The sequence below is a fragment of the Sander vitreus genome, chromosome 17 (assembly GCF_031162955.1).
Source record: "Sander vitreus isolate 19-12246 chromosome 17, sanVit1, whole genome shotgun sequence".
Classification (NCBI taxonomy): Eukaryota; Metazoa; Chordata; class Actinopteri; order Perciformes; family Percidae; genus Sander; species Sander vitreus.
The window spans coordinates 5684434-5710695 of record NC_135871.1 but is presented as its reverse complement, the minus strand read 5'-3'; the positions used below and the strand labels follow the sequence as shown (position 1 = coordinate 5710695).

The 26262-nt window shown below is 42.0% G+C and overlaps 1 protein-coding gene across 1 annotated transcript in view; it reads right to left on the bottom strand.

Annotated features, from left to right (window-relative positions):
- The window catches only part of LOC144532690 (sodium/potassium/calcium exchanger 3-like), a 133335-nt gene that overhangs the window by 72424 nt on the left and 34649 nt on the right, over positions 1 to 26262 (bottom strand). The window contains exon 2 of the mRNA XM_078273597.1: positions 5742 to 5867. Within this exon, the coding sequence (XP_078129723.1) occupies positions 5742 to 5867 (126 nt within the window). The remainder of the gene's footprint in view (positions 1 to 5741; positions 5868 to 26262) is intronic.

The window sequence follows — 26262 nt, the reverse complement described above, 5'->3', positions numbered from 1 at the left end:
AGGTGATGGTTCCCGGGCATCAGAATTGTTCAAATCAAAACGATGCCCAACCCTAGTAATATTAGACTGAAATGTATGTACCAGGGTAATAAGAGGCCAAAACAAAGGGTAATAATAGGGAAACATTTAAATATATACTGTATATTATTATATTATATCTCATCTGACCATTTGGTGATAATAATTAACCATTAACACATTATTTGCATCATACCTCATGATGCACATGCATCTCCCACTAACATCATTTTATATTAAGCTGAATCCAGATCAGTACAGTTCAAATGATTTGCACACTTGACGGAGCCTCGCAGACCCCAGCTGGCCTGAGCCAACAGCAGAAGGAACAACGTTATTTTGGGGAATTTGCTGCCACGTGTCACAAGCTCCATTGTTGCGTATTTGCAGAGGGGCTGTCAAGCGAACGCCACTAGAAATAGGACTAGCTAACTGAATTTTTAATTCCCAACAGAGGCACCCGCAGCCCATTCCAGCAAATACCCTACTCCTTTATTCCCCGACAGTACACTCCTTATCTCTGTAACAAAGGAAAAGACTGCACACTGACAAAACTGTTAGTCTCACCTTTATTAAATCCTCCATTTTAGACTTTTTCTTTGGCAGGAGGGTGAAATAATTTGACTTTTTGTCCTCTAATTCAACCTAAAACGTGCAACATCATTCAACAGGGGCTAATCTTCGTTACGTTGTCATTTGGTTTTGGAGTCTAATCTAGCAAGGAAGTTAAACGAATAAAACAAATCTAATTAACCGCTCTGTCTGAAGCGTTTGCTTGTTTTGAGAACAAAAAGGCTTAGACTCTCCACATGAGATCAAATACTTGTTTAGATGGATACGTGCATGCACATCACATCTGCAGCATGCACAAAGATGCTCGTATCTCCTCAGTGTGTGCACATGCCGTGTTTCTGTGCTTGTGCATGCAGTATATTTTCTTGTGAACAAGAAGAATGCTCAATGACTTAAAATGTATCTGATGCTTCTATGTGTAAAAAAAAGACACCAGACAACGATAGATAGAAAGAAAAACACAAAGAAAAAGCAGGAGACAGGGGGATGAGAGAGCAGATGATAATGGAGCGAGAGAGAGAGAGAGAGAGAGAGAGAGAGAGAGAGACAGAGAGGGAGCGAGAGAAAGAGTGGTATAAGGAACACGTTGTAAAGGCATCTCTTAGTGCAGGAAAGCAGGAATAATCCCTATTAAGATAATTAGTGTTTCAGGAGACAAAGCATAATTAAACAGAAACAGGCTATAAACTATGTGCTATCTAAATATAACTCGCCCTTACAAATTCAGACTGTCAGATTGCGGAATCCAATGTCTGTGCAGCCCAAACTGCAGGCAGGAGGAGCATGTGTGCATGCAGACATTAGATGGGGGCGGTGTGTTTACAATGAGATCAAGAGAATGCCTGGCAGGACGTCAGCCCTGTAAAGCCCCAGGATTCCACATGGAAAACACTAACACACTCCGTGCCATGGAGAAAACACATGCACATGCGCACGCACACACAAACACACACACACACACACACACACACACACACACACACACACACACACACACACACACACACAAGCCCCAGAAAAAGCAAACATATGACATGAGAGCTTTTGGTACACATTGAGGAAGCGACTAGCAGACACTCAGGGATAAAAGCCCAGTGACGCTGGCAGCGTTCAGTCTAAAGGAGCACAGAGAGGATATATACCTGGGAGAAGTTTGTGATTTTCATCAGCTTTCATCTTAATGTCAACATCCCCCTCACTTTCTTTCTCTCTCTCTCTCTCTCTCTCTCTCTCTCTCTTTCTCTCTCTCTCTCACTCTCACTCTCACTCTCTCTCTCTCTCTCTCTGTTTGTCTTCTGCTCTTTACCAGAGGGAGCGCTGTTCATTATTCATCTTCAGTTCAGAATTTTTGAAGCCAGCTCTCCTGAGAAAGGATAGTGTGTGTGTTTGTGTGTGTGTGTGTGTGTGTGTGTGTGTGTGTGTGTGTGTGTGTGTGTGTGTGTGTGTGTGTGTGTGTGTGCGTGCATCAGTGATGGAGTACTCGAGTCCTGGACTCGGACTCGTGACTTGACTTGGATTCTCGGACTGATGATTTTTACTTGGACTCGGACTCCAGGATGTATAAAGTCGGACTTGAGCATTCATGAAAAAGGACTCAGACGTTGGATGAAGTTTCTGACTAAATAGGTTATACAAATTTGATATAAGATGTTACACTTTTCCTGTTTCGGGCTCCAAGACCGGGCGGGAAGCAGCTGGGGAGACGTTCCATCCAGGGCTGATGTTCTTTTGGGGGTAACACCCTTTACTCCACCGACAGTATTAACAAAAGATGAAGCCACATTGTCTTGAGAAGCTTCTTGTTTTTTGTTAACTGTTAACTCACTTTACATCTCTTCTCAGTCGGACACCGCTACCGCTCGCTCTCCTTGCTTGACAAAACACTCATTGACGTCACTCACTTAACGCTGCATTCTCGCTCTTACTTTCACTACTCTCGTAACAAAGGAATTGATATTGATATATGCAACTGTAGTGCATGATTCACGGGCTTCCACTACATAGAAAAAAGTCAGTAGATAAACTCCCTTTGCAATCGTGACAGTGTGTTATGTCTCGTCAAGTATGTTAAGATAATTCACTCATGTCTAGTCTTGTTGTGCACTTCCTGTTTTATTTTGTATTCACCTTTCCCTCTCGTTTCAGACCCTGACTTCCTCCCTTTGTGCGAATTTCCCGCCATTGTGATTGTCTACCCCGCCCCTGATTGGTTTCACCTGTTTTCCCCTACCTCTTGTATAAATAGTCCTAGGCTGTTTCTCAATCTCAAGAATGCAAAGAACGGACTTGTGTTCTTGGGGAGAATGTTCTTGCTGCTTGTTCTTGGAAGAATGAACTTGCAAGTTCACAAGCACAGAAAACGCTGTTAACAGTTTGAGACGATGTGTTCTCGCTGGTTTTGCGCAACACCCCCAGCACAGAGGCTACCTGCAGTGCTCCAAAATAACAGCTAGAAATAAAACCCACAACAATATAACCACTTTGAACCACTAGAAAACCTCACAATGTTACAACTACTGCAATAACATTAAAAAATAAAACTTATTGAGCTTTAATTTTATTGTTTATAGTTTAGCTCAAACACCCCTTAATTATTCAAAAGAGTGGAACGTGATCCCTACTATTATTAGTGTATTAGTTTAAGTCAGTTTAAATAAAAAAAAGAAGTAGGCCTATGCACTGGCGTGTCCTAAGTGTCCCTATTAGTGTTATGTGGAATTATCATTTCTACATTATTGTAGTACACTGTAATTGGTATGTTACCACTTTATGTACACCTGTTCATTTATCATACAGACTGACTGTCCGAGCGATGAGCTAGCGCCCCCGGCAGGCGCTAGCTGGCTGTCGCGTCACTTTGTGGAGCTCAACTCCGAAAACTTAAAAGCAAATTGTCAATTCGGCAACGATCTTCGCAAGACTGCCAATATTCTAAATCTAAACAGTTCATTTCTCGCCTAAAACATTCTCAGAAGTGAATTTAGTGATGAATAAGATGGCGAAAATTGTTATTGTCTATGTACTGGAAACCCGACCCTCCTTGAATGCCGAAATTAATGTTGGGATACGGTTGCTGCCAAGTTCATACAGGTTACCAACCAATGCATCCTCGGTAAAATGGGCGTGTCAAGAACATTTCCGGTAAGCTTAACTGTTCTTGGTGAAATGCGAACTTGTGTATTGGGACAGTACTTTGGCAACATGAGATGACGTTTCACAGGGACACAAGAACACAAGTCAATAGAAGAACACAGATTGAGAAACGCCACGTCTCCATTTGTCTTGTGCCAGGTCGTCTTGTTCAGTCTGTGTGACAGTCTAGTCCAACGTTCCAGCCATGTTTCCATGATATTTGGTTTTGTTTGTATTTTGTTATCCTCCAAGTGAGCGCTTTACTTTGTTTGTACTTTGATCCTCATTGTGAGTAGAGATGCACTGATCGACCGGCTGGTGACCGGAATTGGCCGATTTTCACGTCATCGGCCATGACCGGCGACCTGCCGGTCAGTCTGACATATGCCGATTTTATGCCGGTCAAATTCACTCGGGCGCTGCATGACTTACATCGCGCAACATCAGCACCACACGTGCACATGCAGGGTTTCCGCTATATGCATGTAGCAGCAGCGCACTGCCGCTCAATCAGCTGTTTGTGAAATGTCATAAAGTCGTAATTTTACACGGCTAGGCAGAGCCGTCTGCTCAGCTGCTCTCTCTCCCCTCTGAGGCTGAAAAACTGGAACATGAAAACCGCACTCACGCGGGTCCAGTGAAATATGACAGCTACAGTTTATTGGAAAATAGCGTTGGGCACACTGACTTTGAATTTATTTTATCTTAGTTTATCAGACCCCAGATGAGACAAGAAGCTAACATTAGCAAACGCTGTGTGGTCCCTCTGCCTCTTACGCCCCGCTGGCCGCTGTAGGAGACAAAAAAGAAAAAAGAAAAAAAAGAGATGCTGTATTCCTCCGACATGCTGTACTAACGTTACTGTTTAAAACGCTTTCTAGGTTAGTGGGGATGCATACTGCTCAAAACAAACATTAAAAACGTAGTAATCTTCCCTCGGTGTTTAGTTTTGTCGCTAAACTGTGTGTAAAATGAGCGGTGACGTTAAATCATCTGTTTCAGGTAACGGCACTCTAGGGTACCGTCTATTTGCTGGATTGTTCCGAGGTAACCGTCGGAAGCTAACGTTAGCAGACAAGCCCGTTGACAGCAACGGCAGTGTTCATATTTATGACACATAAAGCAAACTTGCTAAAAAAGGAACTACACGCTGTTTTCAGGTAACGTTACTGTTGACGTTCAAACAGGCCTGTGTGTGTGTGTTTTGAGAAATATCTTTATACTGCAAGGCTATATTTATTTTATTTTTATTTGTTATTTATATATTATTTTATTGCCATTACCTGTTCATACATACAGAAGTTTAGTTTGCTAAATATATCACATTTGTTTAGTTGGATATTGGATGTGAAAAGAAGGAAATGGTTCTAACATTGCACTTTAGATGTGTGTGAATTTCCCACACCAGGAGTCATTTATATAGTTCTATTTTATAGTGATCGATTATCTATTCAAAAAATTTTCTATGTTCTATGCAAAATGTAAAATGTTCTATTAAAGAAAAGATAGAAAATAAATTTTTGTGTGTGCTGTATAGTGGTTAGAAAATATGAAATCGGAATCGGCTAAAATCAGTATCGGCTGGTCTAACTCATTGAAAAATCGGAAATCGGAATCGGCCTAAAAATTGTAATCGGTGCATCTCTAATTGTGAGTGATGTTTTGTTTTGTTTGTACTTTACCCAGTAAACTACTTTTGTTTTACCTACTACGAAATGTGGCATTTTGGGCTTTGGCTCTGATAAGTCCTGAAACTCCAAAATAAGATACAGTAGGTATGTGCCATACAGTAATAAGAGCATCTTGACATAATCAGTTGGTTGTTCTATCCAAAGAAAATGCTTAACTCCCCACACTGGTGTTTGCATTGCACTGCGATTAATACCTCTACCTCTCTTGCAAAGACACACATGGGGTTCTTTAAATTGCTTTGTCTCTCAGAAACCTCAAAGTTCTGCCTGCTCTTGTGACATGTTTTCTTTTACATTTATCTCACCGCACATCTCAGGTAGTCTTACCTGGTTCTGTGCAGTTTTTTGCAGGCTCAGAGTAGAGCTTTGACTCGTTGTCATAGACTTCTTGTAGAAGGTGACGGCTCTCCCACCTCGCGCCCTCATCAACCACGGAACTGGAAACATGATATCCTGAGTGACAGAAACAAAGAGAAAGAGATGGTGGAATGGTTAGAATGGTTCCATAAAGAACGTATTCACTGAAAACAAACCATGAGACAAAGCATTAGTGGCAGCTCTATCCCTGGGCAGTTGGCTTAGTGAAAGACACCGAATGCATCACAATGCATTCGAAAAAACTTGGTTTCATGTTACAAAATAATAACACTTTCAAAGAGATCCCTAATATATTTTGTTGTGTTATTATGTTTTATTCTGGAGATAGATGCATGTTGTGATGCCCCTCATGCAAAAACAGGCTAATGGCCAAAATGCACAAGCTCTTAGTTCCGTAGTTAATAGACATTCTTGAATACTCCAAACCTTCCCTCTCCCCACAGAACAAAGGCAGATGAGACATGCATCTTGTGTCACCACGTTCCTGCGGGAGCATTAGTGCGGCAGCATAGTAAGCGCAGCAAGGCCAATCATTCCAGCTCAGTCATCTGGGTCACACTATCCTCAAGCGCCCCACCTCCCACCATGCAACGAGCCCCGTCTTAGGTGCACAGCATGCCGGGGCTTCTATAAATAGCACTGAGCTCGGGCTATATTTATCAAAATGCAGAAACATGAAATGTTGGCAACGTTATGCAAACAGGTATGTCACAGGCAGATGGAAGAATAGAGAGGCAGTGAGCTAGAACAGGATGCTCTGGAGTGATGATTGTAGCTGATGTATGGCAGTATTATGGTGGATATGTGTTTGGGGGCATATGTTTCGCTAATAACTGTGAACACCAACAACTATCCTTAAGCCCAAAAACAGAACTAAGTCTTAGAAGGGGCAATGCAACAAAGACGTGAATCCCTGAGAAAAATGTGTTACCTCCTCAGTAAGTATTTTAATTGATTATTATTTTTTTTTGTGAGCCCTGTTTCACATTAAAGTCTTTGTATCGCCACCTTTCCTAAAAAATGGCATTTTCTGTAAAGGGTCAGTACAACCAAATTACTAAACAATTATTTTTCCTCTTACCTTTTTGGCAGCCATATTTTGGTTTTATTTATCTACTTTTGACATATTCAAGAAGGGCTGCATGATTTATATAATCGCAACCGCGATGTCACTCCGTAAGATTACATAACCGCAACAGTGTGCGATTTAAGTAAACAAAAAGGTGTGCTGTGTGTGACACTCTAGTCTCTGTGTGAACACTGCAGTCTCCACGTTGTAACACCCTTCACTTTACCAACAGTATTAACAACAGATGAAGCCACTGTGTCTTAAAGGTGCCCTGCCACACAAAACCGTTTTTACTTGTATTTTTTTTAATATGTTAGGTCCATATGTGTTTGTGTTATGTTGTGAATGTGAAAATGAACTGCTACCTCCTCTGTCAGCTCTGTCAGGGGGAGAAATCAGGCCAATTACAAAAGCTGGTCAGTCTGACGTGAGCTCATTACTATTCATGAGCTCGCCCAATTGCGCTGGGTTAAGGATGCGGATAGCCAGACTCTCATTGGCTAGCTGTTAGCCAATCAGAGTCAAGCAGCTTAGCTCGTTGAATATTAATGAGAACTGGCACAAATCATGCTGAGTCTTCCTGCAGGCTTTCTATACCACGCTAGAATGGCTTGAAACAAGGTAACCATTGCATTTTTTCCACAAAACATGTTACAGAGTCCATGGTAGAACTTCAGACATTACCAAAGTAATGAAATACGTGTGGCAGGGCAACTTTAAGCAACCTGTTGTTTCGACATTGCTCTCTCTCCCTCCTTGAGTCGACCAATCACTCACTGACGTCCAATCACTCACTGACGTCACTCACTGATGTCACTCACTCAACACACCTACGATTGTCGCTCTCACTACCATCGTAACAATGTCGATAAAAGATATGACCAGTCTACACGTGATAGGCGGCAAACCCGTCTACACATGATAGGCGGCAAACCAGCTCTGCACTGGTTTTGCCATTGTTGTATGGCTTGGCTCAGGTTAAACCCTTTGAACAAATACCTACAGAGAATGAATGCCATAGAACTTTCTGTTATTATCTAGATTGAGGTCAGTCATCAATAAACTTATTTAAAGTATTTTTTATTTATTTAATTAATTATGTGGTATTGGATTGGTACATATCGCGTACTTGCCGATACCAATACCAGCACTTTAGGCAGTAGGAGGCATTTCCAATACTGGTATCGGTATCTGAACAACTTCACTCTTATTAGAAAAAAATCTGCACCTGGAGGTGTGTTCTGCGAACTGCGAATAACTAACTTATTTAATGTACTGTAATTTCTATATGCTGTGAGCATCAAAATTATTATTATATACCTGCTAGGCATGTAATAACTATTTGACTTTTATATAAAGTCTACATTTTACTGATTTATGCCTGTATCTCTGTTTCAGAACCACACACAACCACACAACCTTTATTCCAATAAAACACTTAAAAGGAACATCTTGTCTGCATTCTGATCGATGCCCCCAGGTGGCCACAACCTTTTAAAGACCAGCCAAAATACACAGTCTTTTTCAGTCACCAACACATTTGGCCCTTCGAGCCGGATACAGCGTGGTCACTGTGGGATTGTTTAGAGATGTTCTCGGATCAGCATACCCGCCCAGCAGATGGCCGTCCCTGCCCGAGAGATGCGGCGACCAGCCTGGATGGAAGACTATGACATCCCCCTCTAAGCACTGCAGCAGCCCTCTCATTTGCCTCATCAAGCGGCTAACCTGTCAGAGCAACAGCAGCCCTACGACAGCATGGTGAAATTCCCCGAGATAAACGTCTGGATGACGCCTCTCACACCCCCACTGCTGCATAAGGACGAGAGAGTCATGCGGGGAGCAGAAGCTGCCTATCCACGCCAGTCTGAGTATACAGAACCCCTCTTCCAGAGTACGCCTGCCTCTGTCCGATGGAGGCCTGCCCCAGAAACAGTGCCTGAGTACCTTGAAGCTAGGGCTGCACGATTATGGCCAATATGATAATCACGATTATTTTGATCAATATATTGATCACGATTAATTATCACGATTATTTGTTGATTTTAACCAAAACACATTTTAATGTCAAATAGGCTAATTATAACTGCTTTCACATCCATATTGTGCATTGTTCCTGCCAATGCATCCATATTGTGCTACATTCCTCCTTTGTTGAAGGATACTATGAAGGAGTATGCCATTTCAGCTGTTGTGCCACCGCTTTCCAAACATGCGCGTTTGCTGTGAAAAGATACAGGCAACGCAATTTTCTGTTCACGTTAATGGTGCATGTTAAAATCTGGTGCCAATGGGTAATGGTGCCCGGTATCTACCGGACAAAATAGCAACACGGATTACGGTCCCACTTAAATGTCTGCGTTGCGCTCTGATGCTCCAAAACAAACAGAAACATCGCTGCACGTCACGCTAGTTAACACTAATAACACGTTACACAGCAGCTAACGTTAGCCTACCGTTAGCTACAGTAGTAACTGGATTAAACACGGCTAAAATGCTGACAGCTAAACGGTGTAGTGTGACTGTATTTCACTGTTAGAGAATTACAACAGCGGGACGTACAACAGTCTGCCGCTAAAGCTATGAGCTAAAAGACTCAAACTAGCACTTGTCACTGCTGTTGTCTGAAAAATAACACAGACGGGACAAAATGTTGCGTTTACTGGTAAACTGGTAAACCTTGTGACGACTTATGACCGACTGCTATCTGTTGTGGAATTTTGCTGACGTTACTCTGTCCTCTGTGACTGTCAACATCTAAACTAAACTGCGCGGTGCAGGGAACCACTCTGATTGGCTCATGGAGGCACGTGATCAGAGAGTGGTCTACGGAGCTTGGGGGGAAAAAAAAACTTTGATAAAGAGCGTTCTATGAACGGAATGAAGCATTTTAAATATCGCTCGATCACGTGAATTTGATCATGGGAAGCCAAAATCGTGATCGTGATCGTGATTAAAATTCAATTCTCTTCTCTTCATTCTCTTCGTATTGGTTCTTGTGACATCCCTAGCGCAGAGCCTTAAGCTTACTGGTGAGCGGGAAGATCTGATCCTCAGAACTGTTTGGCAGGACATCAGGGTTCTGCACGGCACTGCAGTGTCTTTCTCCATCTCCCCAGTAGACCATCCAAAGAAATCCTTTAAGATATACAGAGCATTCACTGCTGATCAACTAGGTCTGGCTGAGCACACTTACCCAATGAAGGTACTTCAGAGGAAGCACAAGCATTTAAGAGGCCTCCCTCTCCAGATGATTAACAGAGTGCAACCCCTGCTGTTAATCGGGTCAGATTATACAGACTTAATCACTCCAGTGAGAGCCTGTGCGTTTGGGACCCCACGGGGGACCAGCAGCAGTGAAGACGAGGTTAGGCTGGACACTTCAGGGGCCGACCAGGTACAGCAAGCAGCAGGCAACATCACAACAGTGCCTGCACGTCTCCACCCTCTCACCCACTGCCAAGCTTCTACAGAGTGTAGAGAGATTGTGGCAGCTGGATGTTCTGCCCTACAGGAGTGAAAAGCTTGTCACACGCTCCAGGCAGGATCAGGAACCAGTCCGCCTGCTGGAGGCACCTCAACGAGCTGCTGTTGCCTCGGCCCACCTTAAGTTCCAGTTTACTGACTGGGTGTAATGCTGCGCTTCAGAGAGCATGCCATTGCTGTCAGCAGCGATATCAAAGGCATGTTTCACCAGGTGAGGCTGCTCCCAGAGGACAAGCCCTTGCTGCGCATCCTGTGGCGAGACCTGAAGACAGAGGAACCTGTATCTACACATGGCAAGTCCTTCCATTTGGCACCACATGTAAGCCCCTGCTGTGCTACTTTTGCGCTGCAGAAACGTGTTTGACCACAGTTAGCCAGGTGAAGATGTTCAAGTGTCGACAGAACGATCCTTTTATGTGGACAACTGTCTGCAGAGCCTCCCGTCTGTGGAAGAAGCCCATCACCTGGTTGACGAACTGACCTCACTGTTGGCTACATGTTGATTTAAGCTACGCCAGTGGCCCAGTAACACCCATGAGGTCATCAGCGACCTGTCCCAAAGAAGCCAGATTTGAGAGCAGTGAGTTGTGGCTCAACGAGTCAGACACTGACCCTTAGGAGCTCGCCCCTGGCTCTGCAATTCTGCAATTCATGTCAGGACTCTCAGAGTGACTGCAAGTCTCTCTTGTAAACTTACTGGGTTAAGATGAGTTCTCTAATGGCGAAAGAAAGGCTTGATCCGACGAAGTAGATCATTGAATCAAATCGAAGCATTGACGGCAATGCTGCTGCCAGTTCTGCCCATAGACTGTATATAGAATGGACCAACAGATCTGGACGGAGATGGATATTAGAAGCACTGAGAGAGACGACGTAAATGTGACGTGAGCAACCTGTCTGAAAGTTGTAAGTCTTCTGGTAGCTGTGCCAAGAGAAATCTCAATCATTCCGAATATTGCAGAGACGGAGAGCCTAGGTATATGTAAGAAGATAACATAGGCACAGGCTAATTATTGCTAACTAAAATGCTAGTTAACATTAGTAATTAAACTTAAACAGTTAATGGAAGTCGAAACTGCCTGTGAGCTTCTCCTGTACTATACGGTAATTCCTCTACTATGCGACAGTAAGTCCCGTGGTTATGACACAATCGTTATACGTCGTCATACGAGGTAATGGAGCCTTTTATACATTGTCGTGTTTCTTTAGAAATAAACAATGGACAAATAAAGTCTTTAAACGCTTCAGATGTAAAGTTATACGCTGTCAAAGTGACGTCAAAATGAATGGCAGTCAATGGGATGCTAACGGGGGGTGAGTGCTTGTTAGCATCAGAATGGCGCCATAGGATCTACGCGTTGTGAGGAGATGCTTACCCCCTTGGTTCTGCCGTTGTTTACTTTTTTCTTCTTCTTCTAGTCCGTAGAAAGAGCAACGTCGGTAGCCTTTGCTCATTAGCGCGGGTATAAATAGTCACGGTGATCCCATGACGTCACATTTGCAGGTGCCAGCTGGACTGCGTCTAGTATATAAGAGCCTTAAGGTGTAAATACCGTATGCTGGACCAACCCACACCCAGCATGTGAAACATAGTCCTGGCATGCTTGTACAAACCCCTGGGATTTATTGTCCCCTTCACCACGCGGGCCAAGGTCCTGGTGCAGCACTTGTGGGACAAACAGAGAGACTGGGATGACCCGTCACTGCCTGAGGATGTGCTGCAGCCATGGCTGATGTGGGAGGAAGAAATGCAGCATCTCTCCCAGATTCTACTGCCTCGCTGCTATGTGAGCCCTGAGATGGACACTTCAAACCTCCAGAGAGACCTAAACATCTTTGCTAATGCGTCAGAGAAGGCATATGGCTCAGTGGTCTATCTGCGGACGGAGAGCTCACATGGCCGTGTGGAAGTGTTTTTCCTGACTGCCAGATCCAGAGTGGCCCTGAAGAAGCAGCAATTGATACCAAGACTAGAACTATGTGCTGCCCTGACAGCTTCACAGCTAGCTGCACTACTGCAAAGAGAGCTGACTGTGAATATCTGCAATGTTGTCTTCTGGACAGACTCCACAACAGTACTCACATGGCTCCAAGTCCGACTCCTGTCGGTACAAGGTATTTGTGGGAACACAGGTAGCTGAAATCCAGGAGTTGATTGACGTCCGGGCCTGGGGATATGTGGATTCTGTCAACAACCCAGCCGATTACATTACGCGGGGGAAAACACTGCTGGAAGTGGCTGGTAAGACCAGATGGAGTCAGGGCCCTGCCTTCCTACAACAGTCGCCTGAAGTCTGGCCCACACAGCCAGCCACAGAGGAGACAGAGAATTCTGCTGAGCTGCGAAAACCCACTGTCTGCTGTCTCACTACAAGCATACAGACTTCTCTGCTACCAAATGCTGATCAGTTTTCCTTGTTCAGAGCGCTGACAGAGGCTGTTGCACAATCCAGCCCTGGGTCATCAGTGAGCCCTGTCAGTCTTTCTGCTGATAAAGAAAAAGACTACCAAAAAGCAGAGAGAGAAGTATTGAGACGAGCCCAGCAAGACAGCTTTGCTGAGGAGCTCAGCCTCTTGAGTACCGGTAAGCCAGTAGCTGCCACCAGTAGGCTGATCTCCCTAGCACCAGAGTATGACGAGACTGTGAGACTCATCCGGGTTGGAGGAAGGCTCAGCCGCAGTGACCAGCTAGAGCCAGAATCTATTCACCCAGTAGTCCTGGACCATCGGCATAAAGTGACCAAGCTTATCATGCAGGACATGGACAAGACATGGGCACTAATTCAACTAAGGGAGGTGAAAGAGAGCTCCAGGAGGCCTTCAGGTCATTACACCCCACACTCCAGGCTCATCTGGCTAAACACCACATTAGGTTTCAGTTCAACCCAAAATGTCTAACATTTTAATGAAATGTCTAATATTTTAAGCCAAAGCAACAAAAAAAGGAGGCTGATCGGCTCTATGTACAATTTACTGATAAGCATGGAAAGCAATGATGAATTATTACAAAGTATATACAATAAATGGACGAATGACCTAGGGGTTGACGTCAGTGTTGGGAAGGATACTTTCAAAACGTATTCCGTTACAGAGTACAGAATACATGCCCAAAAATGTAATTTGTAACGTATTCCTTGGATTACTTCCACATTGAATTGCATTTTATAAGTAGGAATGCGGCCATCACATACAGCTTACTAAACAGGCCTATTCTGGTGTGTTCTTCTGTTCCAACTGGCTGAATGTGTACCTAAACAAGCAGATAGATTTTTGTATTTGTAGTCCCGAACTGCATACTACAAAAATCTAACCGCAGTCTAAGCTACCACGAGCTAATTTTAGCTAACGTTAGCTAACATGTCAAACGGGGCTAGTCTTTCAACGGCTCTGGGGCTAGTAAATCAGCATGTAAGAGAATGTAAAGTCGCACGTCAACTACAAAAAAGCAAGGTGACCAGTAAAACTACAGCAGACGACTACCCTTGGCTAAAAATAACTTACTTTAAGATGCTTCTTCAGGTTGGAGGTGGAGGAATTTGGACGCTGAAAGGAAGTTGGTTGCTGGCAAGCAGAAGTCGCACTGCAGTGCACAGTTATATTTCGTTCTCTCTTCTCTTTCTTTAATGTGAAATGCTGTTTGAATTTCCAAGATAGAAACGCATTCCTGCCCTGGCTCTATTGTGCCGGTTCCGGCTCCATCTCTACATCTATCAGTGATCACGCAAATAGCAAATTTTTTCGTTTTCATATTGGGGCTTCTGGGAAATGCATGGAGTTGCGAGAGTGAATAAACCCGTGAAACAGAGAAGTATCGTCATGTAATCCATTGATTTCAACAATGTAACTGTATTCTAAATACCAACTATTTAAATTGTAACTGTAACGGAATACAGTTACTCATAATTTGTATTCTAAATCCGTAACGCCGGTACATGTATTCCGTTACTCCCCAAAACTGGTTGACGTTAAAGAAAAATGGAAAGAAAGCTTGTCACTAACATACAAATTAACTACTAACGAAAATCTGTGTCTAATACAGTTTAAGATAATGACAAGAATATATTACACTAGAGATAAAATAAACAAGTTTGATAACACATCATCAGATATATGTTTAAAATGTAATCTATATGGTGACTCCCTTATGCATGCCTTTTGGTACTGCAAATGAATTAAGAAGACTTGGGAGAGTATAGAGATTTGGTTATCTAAGTATACTAACAGAAAAATCATATTCTCTCCAAAAATGTGTATTTTTCAAGATATAGAGGGAATAAGATATCCAACTTGTTGGCAGATACTTTTTTCCTCTCTTATCTTTAAAAGAATTGATATTGCAAAACTGGAAAAATAAGGAAGCACCTTCAATAGAGAAATGGAAGGCCCTAATGAAGTATTATCTGTGTACTGAAAGATCAATGTCAGAGGACAAAAATAAAAATAAATAATTTGATAGCCAATGGAGCCAAATGTATAATGCCCTCTAGAGCATGTCTTTAGAACCCCCTTTATTATATTATTATTACTATTTGTGTGTGTGTGTGTGTGTGTGTGTGTGTGTGTGTGATCTCTGGTGAATGAGGACCAGCAATGTGCGGGTAAATGGGGACGGGGCTGGGAGAGGTGGGCGGATGGTAGGGTGGGTTGGTAGGTGTGGGTTGATATAATCAGTAATAAGTATTGAGGGAAGCATAGTATATAAAAAAATAGAGATGAAATTCTGACGAAATTCTGATTTTGATGAAATTTTGAAATCTGTCTTTATTGATTTATTTTCTTTTTGTTTATTATTTGTTGTTTCGCCTTTATTTGATGTATTTCCTGGAACCAAATTATGATGACCCACAGAAATTAATAAAAAATAAATTCTAAAAAGAAAAAGGTTTCAGTTCAACCCCCCAAGCGCACCACACTTTGGACGAGTCTGGGAAAGGGAAGTGAGATCTGTTAAAGCTGCAGTGTATGCCACCATCCAGTCATAGACTGTCCCCGAAGAGTTCCTGCGGACAGTACTTATTGCAGTGGAGGGGATTTTAAACTCCAAACCACTGGGTTACGTGTCAACAGACGTGGGGGATGCTGACCCAGTGAACCCCCAACTTGCTCCTCATGGGGCAGCTCGACCCCTCTTTACCACAGGCTGTGTATGCTGAGTCTTAGCTCCTGAGTCGCCACCGCTGGAGACACACTCAGGTGCTGGCTGACCAGTTTTGGTCCCACTTTATCCGACACTACCTCCCGACTCTTCAGACTCGCTCCAAGTGACATAAGGACCCTGCACAGCTGCAAACTGGAACCATAGTCATGGTGGTGGACCCACAGCTGCCAAGAGTGCAGTGGCCTTTACGTCATGTCACTGAGGTTATTCCAGGAACTGATGGGAGAGTCAGGACTGCAGTGGTCAAGGACAAAATGGACACGAGGCCTGTCGCTCGCCTTGTCGCTCTGCCTGCCATACCAGACACTGATACGGTCAGTCCTTCTTAGTGTGGCAAATTTAGTGTAACAAATTTGGGGCAGCTGTGACGAAGGACGACCTCCTTAGGCAGGTAAAACTGGCTGCTTGAGAATCAGCCAATCAGAAGCAGCACTGCGCTCTGCTGCTCGCTGAAGAAGACGGCTTAAGTTTCAGTTTTGGGAAAGTTTGGAAGAGAGTGCTGATGTCGAAAGACTTTTTATATATAGATAATATAAGATAGTGTTGTTGTACTTCGTTTTACCTCATAATAATGTTACACTGTGTTCATTGCACTGCAATAATGTCGTGGCACGTTGCTGCTCGTTACTGTATAATGGCGGAGCCTCGCACTGCTCGTGTGTTTGATTGTTTAGAGCAGGGATTTTCAACAGGGGGTCCGGGACCCCTAGGGGGTCCTCAGAGTCAATGCAGTCAATTTTATTAGCAAATATAAATCCCCACTGATGATAGGCTTACTGGCCTGTAGGTAAGGTAGTCACTTAGATATCCATCCCCAGATACAGTTCATCCTAAGGATTCACTGTGCCACATGTATGTTTTAAATAAAACATGATTTATAAAATCATGCCAACAATTATTAGGCTATTTTAATAGCTTAGTATTTTATGCAAAAAAGGTATACATGTTTTAGGCTGCCCACACGTTATTGAAGGCCCAGTTTAATACACAACTTCATTTTATACAACATATGTAGTAGGGGGTCCCTGCTCCGTCTCTCTTTCAGTTAAGGGGTCCTTGGCCTAAAAAACATTGAAGACCCCTGGTTTAGAGCGTTGTATATTAACGGAGGTGTTGCTTTGCAAGCCTTACGTGTCTCAATTTGAAGTTCTTACACAATGTGTAACGTTGTTTATGTTAAGGAGGAATTCTGCAGCTCATAATTATTAAATGTTCAGCTGAATTTAGCATCTTGTGTATTGTTGCAGTTAATGTGAAGCAAATTAAATTGAACTTTATACAGTAGCTTGAAACACCCTCAACACACTCCTCAGGAATCCTCTCTGTTATTCCTAAATAACTTGAATCTGTTCTTTATTAGACAGCACATACACACACACACACACACACACACACACAGACAGACACAGACAGACAGACACAAACGCACGCACGCACGCACACACACACACACACACACACACACACACACACACTAGTTAAAGTACACACACACTCACCTGCGTGACATGCATGTAGACACACTTACACTGAAACACAACAGACCTTGGTGAGTGTTTCGGTGGTGCATCACCACTGCTGAGGTTACCATGGTGATGTGACGTAATAGATAAGATGCAGGGAGCGTTTGGGGGGGTTGTGCATGAGATAGCTCTGAGTAACACGGCACATGCACACAGACACACAGACACACACACACAAACTACACGCACATGCTCTCTGATGTGTTGCACAACACTGTCAGTCACACAGGTAGATACACTGGGACTCAGTAGCAGTTCCACATGGCAGACAGGAATGAGAGCCATGTTGATCATGATCATGTAAAAAGCTACACAGCACATTTTCAAGTTGCATGTTGATATGCATTCATTTCAAAGTCAAATTCAGGTTTTCATATTCATATCTGACTGTCATTAGCTACAAGTCGTCCTAATGCAGAGTTTTCAGAATTCAGAATATTTTCTAGTTTCTTCTCTCCTCTGTGACAGTACACTTAATCTCTTTGAGTTGTGGAAAAAACAAGTCATTTGAGGACGTCATCTTGGGCTCGACATTTTCTGACATTTTATAGACCAAACAACTAATCGATTAATCAACGAAAATAATCGTTTGTTGCAGCCCTAATTCAAAGATCATAATATATATATATAGATTTTTTGCTCTATATTTTTCCCTGCAAGTGGTTGGTTGGGTTTCTGGTACAACTTCAACCAAAAGGTGGTCCCATCACTTAGGCCAGAGCAAGATATCTTAACAACCACTGAACATTTTGGAATGAAATCTAGTACTTAGATACCCAGAGGATGATACCTTATGATTCCGCTGACTTCATGACCTTTTGTCTAGTGCCATCGTCATCCTCAAACTTCCACCTGGTATTTCAAAATCTAACGTCTAATTGTCCTGAAATTTGCTTGGGATATTCATGGTCCCCAATGGATGGATTTGAATGTTTTAGGTGATGAAGCAGATTAGGAATTTTGGACCCAACTTCCCCTACTTCCACTGTTCATGGAGAAGCAAATTGTCCTAAAGGGTCAAACAAGTCTTAGTGGGCGATCCGGCGATTATCCGCAGGGTAGTGCGGCGGGGGGGAGTGTCAATGAAACAGCCCATTTGTGTGGCATCCTGTTGTGTTCATAAACCCCCCACGAAAGCACAAATAGACTTAGAGCTGGGCAATATATTGATATTATATCGATATCATGATATGAGACTAGATATCGACTTAGATTTTGGATATCGTAATATCGTAATATGGCATAAGTGTTGTCTTTTACTGGTTTTAAAGGCTGCATTACAGTAAAGTGATGTCATTTTCTGAACTTACCAGACTGTTGTAACTGTTCTATTATTTGGCTTTCCCCACTTAGTCATTATATCCACATTACTGATGATTATTTATCAAAAATCTCATTGTGTAAATATTTCGTGAAAGCAACACTACAATATCGTTGCGGTATCGATATCGAGGTATTTGGTCAGAAATGTCGTGATATTTGATTTTCTCCATATCGCCCAGCCCTAAGTAGACTTTATATTTCACAATTACTGTTTTCCGTCAGATCGTACAGTATGGAGTAAGACAAGATGTGATGTACCTGCAGGAATCATCTACCTCATAGATCTAGGTCAGGAGTGTGTTTGTGTATGAGATGTGTGTGTGTGTGTGTGTGTGTGTGTGTGTGTGTGTGTGTGTGTGTGTGTGTGTGTGTGTGTGTGTGTGTGTGTGTGTGTGTGTGTGTAAAGAAAGAAAACATCAGGGGAATCAACACCAAGGGAGCTGGAATGAACCTCAAAACTTCTTCTCCCCGCCTCACGTTTCACGGTGTCCTATATTGGCCAAAGTCTATACGTCCAAGCCGACCCCATAACATCACATGACATGGCCGCTCATCGCTCCTGTCATGTTTAATTAGCTACTTTATCTTCTTTAGCGTCACTTAGCAGGCTTGTGTGTGTATGCATGTGAGTGAATGTGTGTGCACATTTCTTTCTATGCATAAAGACATGTCTGAGTCCTTGTGCATCTGTGTGACAGAGTATGTTTTTATATGGGTTGCAAGTAGTGCTAGCTACAACCTTGTCCCTAGAGAGAAAAGAATCAGGCCATGAGCATATGGCTCTTACTATACGGTGCTGTAACATGCTACACGTGATACCAACATCCTTGACTCCCCATCATAGGACAAAGGCAATATCTAGGTTACTGTATTTTGATTTGATTTGATTTATTTTGGATTTGACAAACAACGTAATCCAAAGGATAGCATGTTAAAGTGTAAACACTTATTTCCAACATGGTCCTTGGTGTTAAAACATGCAACACATAACGAAGACCTATTTCAGGTCAAAGACAATAACATATAATACAGATCATCCGAGGTTTAAAAGCATTCTAAAATCAGTGACTCATAAATCACATAAAATAATCAGTCTAGTCTAATTAAAAAGTATTGGCTACTCTATTCCATAAAAAAGCCTTAACCTTGTGTCTAAAAGCCCCTCTGGTATTTACAATTTGTATTGTATGAACCTATTAGTATAGAACCCATACATTATACATACACATACATAATTACATTAATTATAAAATTAGCATCAGGAAACTGTGTTGATGAAAGGAATAATTGATGTTGTATGTTGAGAATAAAGGTCACATAGTGACACAATCTACAAAATACCGTAGTATTGTCTATAATGGCATGCAGAAAGTAACGCTATCCTAATAGTGAGAAAATAACAACATGTAGCATCCAGCTCTAATGCTGGATGGATAGAAAACGTCAATAACAGTCATCTAAAACAGAATAGTTTCATGTAGAATTGATTTACAATATAGTAAAAAAAAAAAATGCTTCTATGTTAAAAGATAACCCACCTTCTTCATGGGTAAGGTCAAGGTCAAGGAGTCTTTATTATCCCCAAGGGACAATTCGTTGTGCAGCAATAGAATGCAACATAAACAACACATAAGCCATACAAACAACAGACACTATCAATAGAGGACACAAATAGATACATACTGCACAGAAGTCCACGTCTCACATTGAATTATTAACAAACCCTATAGCAGCAGGAACAAAAGAGTTTTTGTGTCTGTTTGTCCTGCATTTAGGCAGACAGAATCAGCGGCCAGACGGCAACAACATGAAGTAGCTGTTCGGGGGGGGGGCTTATATCAGCCAGGACTGACTGGGCCTTCTTCAAGATGTTTGTCTCATATAGCGATTTTAAGTCAGTCAGAGAGTTGTGGGAAATCTTGCCACACACTTTAGTTATGTATTGCAGCCTGTTTTTGTTTTTAAGAGTGAGGGACCCAAACCAGCTCACAAAGGCAAAAGAAAGAATAGTTTCAATAAAACAACAATAAAACATCCTCATGAAGGTCTTATCAACATTAAAATTGCGAAGTTTACGATAAAAAAACATGCGCTGGTGTGATTTTTTTACAGACAGTGTCAACTTGAGGCTCGAAGGTGAGTTTGTCGTCTATTATAATACCGAGGTATTTGTATAGCTTCACTACTTCGATAGCTTGATCGTTAATAAGGGTGGGAGAGAGGGTGGGGGGATTCTTCCTAAAGTCGATCAGCATTTCTTTAGTTTTTGCCGCGTTAATGTTCATAAAAGACGACTTGCACCACTCTGTAAAATCATTTAAGGTAGCGCCGTACTCAGGGTCGTTGTGCGTCAGAAGCGATACGCATACCATGTTGCACAATTGTATCAAGTCCTGCCAAAACATATGCACAAAATATTTAAGAGATGAAAACAAAGTAATACTTTTACTCAGGTTGCCACATGAGGAAGGACTATGGGGTCACTCCATCAAAAGGGTTTATTTGCTTGGTAGCATGAATGTGCTGAGCAAATTTCTTCCCAATCTGTTAATTACATTATGAAATGTGTTATATATTGTAGCTAATAGATTTTCCAAATTGGAAATGGTTCATCCTCTGGGGAACAGGAATGTGTTTAGTAAATTTAAAGATACTCTGTTAAATAGTTTTTTTATATTTCTTGTGAATAAGTCCATGACAAGGCCTGGCAAGGAAACACATCAATATCCCATTTTCATTCTTTATTAATTAAGCAACACTATATAATATACTGACCTCACTTTCACTTTCTCTTTCCTTATGACAAATGCTGAAGCATTCGAAAGCAGCTAAAGCCAACCTCAAAACTAAATCATCAATCATCATCTAACCCTAACCCTAATCAACATGAATGACAATCAGTACAGAGTCCCACTGCCGGACTAATTTCTGATAAATTATTGACAATAACTAATCATCTTTACGGGACGTTGTTTTTTACTAGCAGAAACAGCTCTAGACCGCAGGCAAAATTAATTAAGCCAATCAAATTGATTGTTTACCACGCGTAGTGTGAGAGATGAAAGCATGGAGCATGAAGCAAGTGAGCTGCAACTTTCTAGTCTGAGACTGTGTACCCCACTCTCGCCAGGTCAACACTGTGTCAGCACTGCACACCTTGACCCTGCTTGGATTGACTTACAACTGTGAGTCAGCTTTCTCCGCTATGAACTATTATAAAAAATCAAGTACCATTCTTGGCTTATCAATGAGCACCTAGACATGTGCATGGGAATGGCACTAAATCCGGATTCAAACTACTGGCAGGGCAGTCACAGGCCCATCAGCACTTTGTTTGATACACAAGGGTATGCTATAGGGAGAAATTTAGACAGTAACTGGACCTCTTAGGCTATTAATTGAACACCCCCGATCCAAAACAATTAAAACTCCTACTTACTTTAAAGATGACAAGCCGCACTGGAACAAGCTGTGCCTTGTGTCTATTAGAGTGCACGTGAGAAGATGATGTACCACACTTTGCAGCTGTGTGTGAAAACTTCAATGCTACAGAACACAGTATGTCATGTTGAATGTTGAGCTAATGTGAGAGTTGGACAGAGGAGGTGACTATCACCTCAGCAGTAGAGCTGTAACAATTCCAAATTGAGCTGTATAATTAACTGTCTGAAATAATTGTGCTTAATAATATAATTGTCTCTTTCAGTCAAATTTAAAAATATGTATTAATGTATTGCTTTTTCAAAGACATTAGAGTTTTGAATGAATCCCATGAATGAATTAATGAATTATCTGGGTTATGTGACCCAGATAATTTAAAAACACAGGTACACAGCCTATGAAGTAAACCAAGCCTTTTATCATAAAACATATTTTTTTCTTAAATGAACATACAATTGACAATTGCCATTAACAGTTATACCCCTTAGGAGTTAGCAATTAATTGCGATTAAACAAAGAAACTGCGATTACATGAAAAAATTGTGATTAGACAATTATTATGTAATAATTGTTACGGGCCTCAGTAATGTAGTAATGAAGTAATTTTTACAACAATAAGTCAATAGTTCCTGGCTTTTGAAATTTGTGTTACTTGAGAAAGTTAATTGCTGAGATTGGGGAAAAGTAGGGCGTGAAACACAAACAGCCTGACAATCAGACAGGCTTTAAACAACACAGCAGGTTAGTCAAGCTTATTTGAAGTTTCAAATGCACTCATTTTCAGATTTGTCAACGAAAGCAGTTTAGATTATATGTCATGCGTTTCCATGTCTCAACAATACCTTTATTCCGTTTTCCGTGTAGCTTGACTCGCTCTTTTTTGGTTTTCCTTAGCAAAAGTTGTACTGGAGGTTACCTGGGAGTGTTAAACGGTATACCGAAACATAGATACTTTTACAATTTTGTGTAGAAAAAAAAAACGTAGAGTAGAATTTTCCAATATTCGGTACTTGATGTGAGTTAAATGTGTCTACGGTGTAGTTGATTGACAGGATGAAACGTATAATCGGTCTGAATCTCCACTAGGTGGCCGTCGCAGCAATGTCCGGTGCTTGTGCGGTCTATGCAGTCAGCGGGCAATTCCTGCGCATTTATCCCCGTTGATACAGCGTGAGCCTTCGCTTTTGTTGTGACAGAGAAGCAATGCCTCTGCCTCAACATGGCTAACGTTACTGACAACAACAGCGTGTCATAATACCTCCATGCCCTGTACAAAATGGGCTAGCGAAGTCTACTGTGGGACTATTTTTGTCTACACAGCCGCTGATGGCGAACCCACTGACATAACAGAGCCTTTATGTAAATGTGCTACAAAACAGTGTCGTGCAAGGCAGGAAACACTTCAAACCTCGCCAAGCACCTCCAAGGAGTACAAAACACGACAGGTTAGCAAATGAGCTAGCTGGCTAGCCAGCTGCTAGGATGCTGATGAGCTGCTAAATTATACGACGTACATATTAGTAGCTTAACATTAGCGTATCGATGTCAGGCCTACACTGTAACGAAAATAGCATGACAAGCATATTAGAAAATGGGAGTTCCAAAACGACACGGATAAAGCTACAGTTCTTTGAGGATTATTTTAGGGTTTCATTTTGGTGTTTTTTTTATTTATTTGGTAAATAGCTTAATAGCATCTACTAGCTACGTGTCACTTCCAAACTACGGTGGCTCTACAGTGTCAGACAGAATGGCCAGTAAAAAAGGTGCATTCTCACCTTAAACTTAGCAAACAGCATTGCTCACAGTGAACATAATGCCCATGGCTAAAAAAGAAACGTTTAAGTGGAAATGGTCTGTTGGTAGAATGATGGTTTATCATTTTGGAATTATTCACAGAATAATGAATTGTGCAAGGCAGGCCTATAATACAAAATGTATCTTATATCTTGTTTGATATCAGACAGAATTATCAACTTGTTACACTTCAGTCAACTCGGTGGAGTGGGCGAACTCAAAGGTCTGGATCCAGGCGAAGTGGCAGCACCTTTCCGCACAGAATTTACTTTTTCCAGATAGTCAAGCAGTCAATGCGCTGTAGCAAATCGCGACTGTCACAGTGCCAACTGAAAATCAGAAACACACTATCTGCGAGCGCTCGGCTACAACCACTCAATATCTCAGAGCAAGAGCTGTGTCAAATTCTGCTCACACACCCCACTCTCTCAGACAAACACACACGCACCAGCTAAGCCTTGTCGTGAGATTGTCTGTCAATAAATCAATATGACTACGAGTGGCTAGAAAGAGACTGGTCCCTTGTGTTTTCAAAAAAATACTGTGTGTGCATCTGCCGATGATGTCAAAGGGAATATATACTGGTTAGGCCTACTATCTATTTATGTATGCAGTGTATTTATTCATGTATTCACAAAATCATGTATATGGGTAAAAAATATGACTACATAAAAGATGACTATATGCATAGCCCGTCAGAGGGTTTCTTTAACTGTTGCCTAACGAACGTGACAGCTAGTTAATGGTCTCATTAGCTGACTCTGCCGGACGCCACTTCTGCTGTGAGTGTGTAAGAGTGCTGTCATCTCAGACGGTTCCTATCGCCTCTCATCTCTCTCTCTCTGTCTGAATATGCAACCCAGGCAGGAGGCTCAGAGGAGTCTCTCTGCCCAGGGAAGAGGAGTCACATGGGGGGGCTCTTATCTGAGCTCGGCTGACAATGTGCTGTGGTCTACTCAGGTAACTGTCATTGTTTTTTCCTTGAAAATGACATTAGCCACGTTACAACCCAAAGTTCCAGGGACTTAAGTGCCAGTCTGTGTCAAAGGAGTGAGGACTGCTTTCCACACCGATATCAAAAAAATTGACATCTACCCGTAGGGCTGTCAAAATTGGCCAGAAATGAGGATCCAATATTCATTCTAAAAAAGTCTGAATACATTAAAATATCTATTTGTGTGCATTATGTCCATAAGAGGTCAAACCAATACAACGGGAGCCATAACTACTTGTGTAGGTATTGTGCCGTCATCTTCTTCTGCCGTTTACTTTGGATACCAGCCGTTAGGGCTGAACGATTAATTGCATTTGCAATAATATCGCGAACGTATCAACTTAGCACGCTAACGCTACGCCGTACCTTGAGCAGATTTCTGTCATTCAAACAACTCTGAGTTGTAGTTTAACATTTTTACAGCCATTTTAATAAAATGAAGGGGTTTTATTTGTAGTCCATATATGCAGTTAATGGATACAGGCACGCAGAACTGAAGGCTCGGTTAGCAACGATTAGCTCTGATTATCGGTTAGCTCCAGTTAGCTAACTCTGTTATAAAGATATGGAGCGGAGGAGACTGCCACGGGGAGGGGTAACAACCACACTCTGATAAATGATGGGGAGGGATGGGCTGGAGGCAGCTCCTCCGTGTGCACTGTAAAAAAAAAAAAAATACACAATTGTATATACTGTATATACTATATTTTTACTTATTTAACTGTCTAGTAAAGTTCCAAGACAGTGTTTAAAAAGTGCAATCCACAATTGTGTGGTAAAGCCACATATTCGTTTTTATATTTCTGCAATCTTCACTTTAGTTTGTGTGATTTGTTTCTGACTTTCATATGAATGTTTCCACCAGGCTTGGTCAGTGCTCAATATACTACTGTGACTGAAGTAGTTAAATAAAAGATGTCATTCATATAAATTCATGCATCACCTAATTTCATCATCACATCCAGGCCTGGCCTCCAGTAAAGAACAGTTTGTTTAATCTATCTAATCTTGTGTTGTTCATACTATACAATGATTTATTGCTTGTCTTTGTTGAATAATAGAGAAGACAAAGAGCTTAAAAAATAAATCGCAATTAGATTATTTTCAAAAATCGTTCAGCCCTACCAGCCATGTGATAGAACGTCATCGACACGCTCATCCGCTCGCTGTGAATTCTCTTCCCTCTTCTGGACCGGCTGGGCTCAAATCAGACAGGAAGCTGAACGTTTAGGCAGTAGCGGCTCAGGCCCACGAATGATTGCGTGAGGCAGATAGCCGTGGTAGTGCCGTTTTTTTCTCTCTTTCATTATATTCGAATGTACATTTTCATATTCAAATTTCTTTTACTATTTACTATTTTTACTATTTACTATTCGAATATACTGTATATTTCAATTTAGAATATATTCGTTGACAGCCCTTCTACACAGTGCTGAAATGTTTATCGTGTTTTAAGCCCCCAACGTCTCCTTCCAGGCAGCGCTGCCTTGAGGCACTAGGATTAGGCAATGGTTATGGTTATGGTTAGGGTTAAGGTTAGGGTTAGGTTCCTTGAAGTCAACGGTCGCAGCGCTGCCTGGAAGGAGACGTTTGGAGCTTAAAACACCATTGAGTGCCTGAAATGGGCCAGTACTCACCGGTACTGCACTTCTGATTTTTGTCCACATGAGTACCCTTAC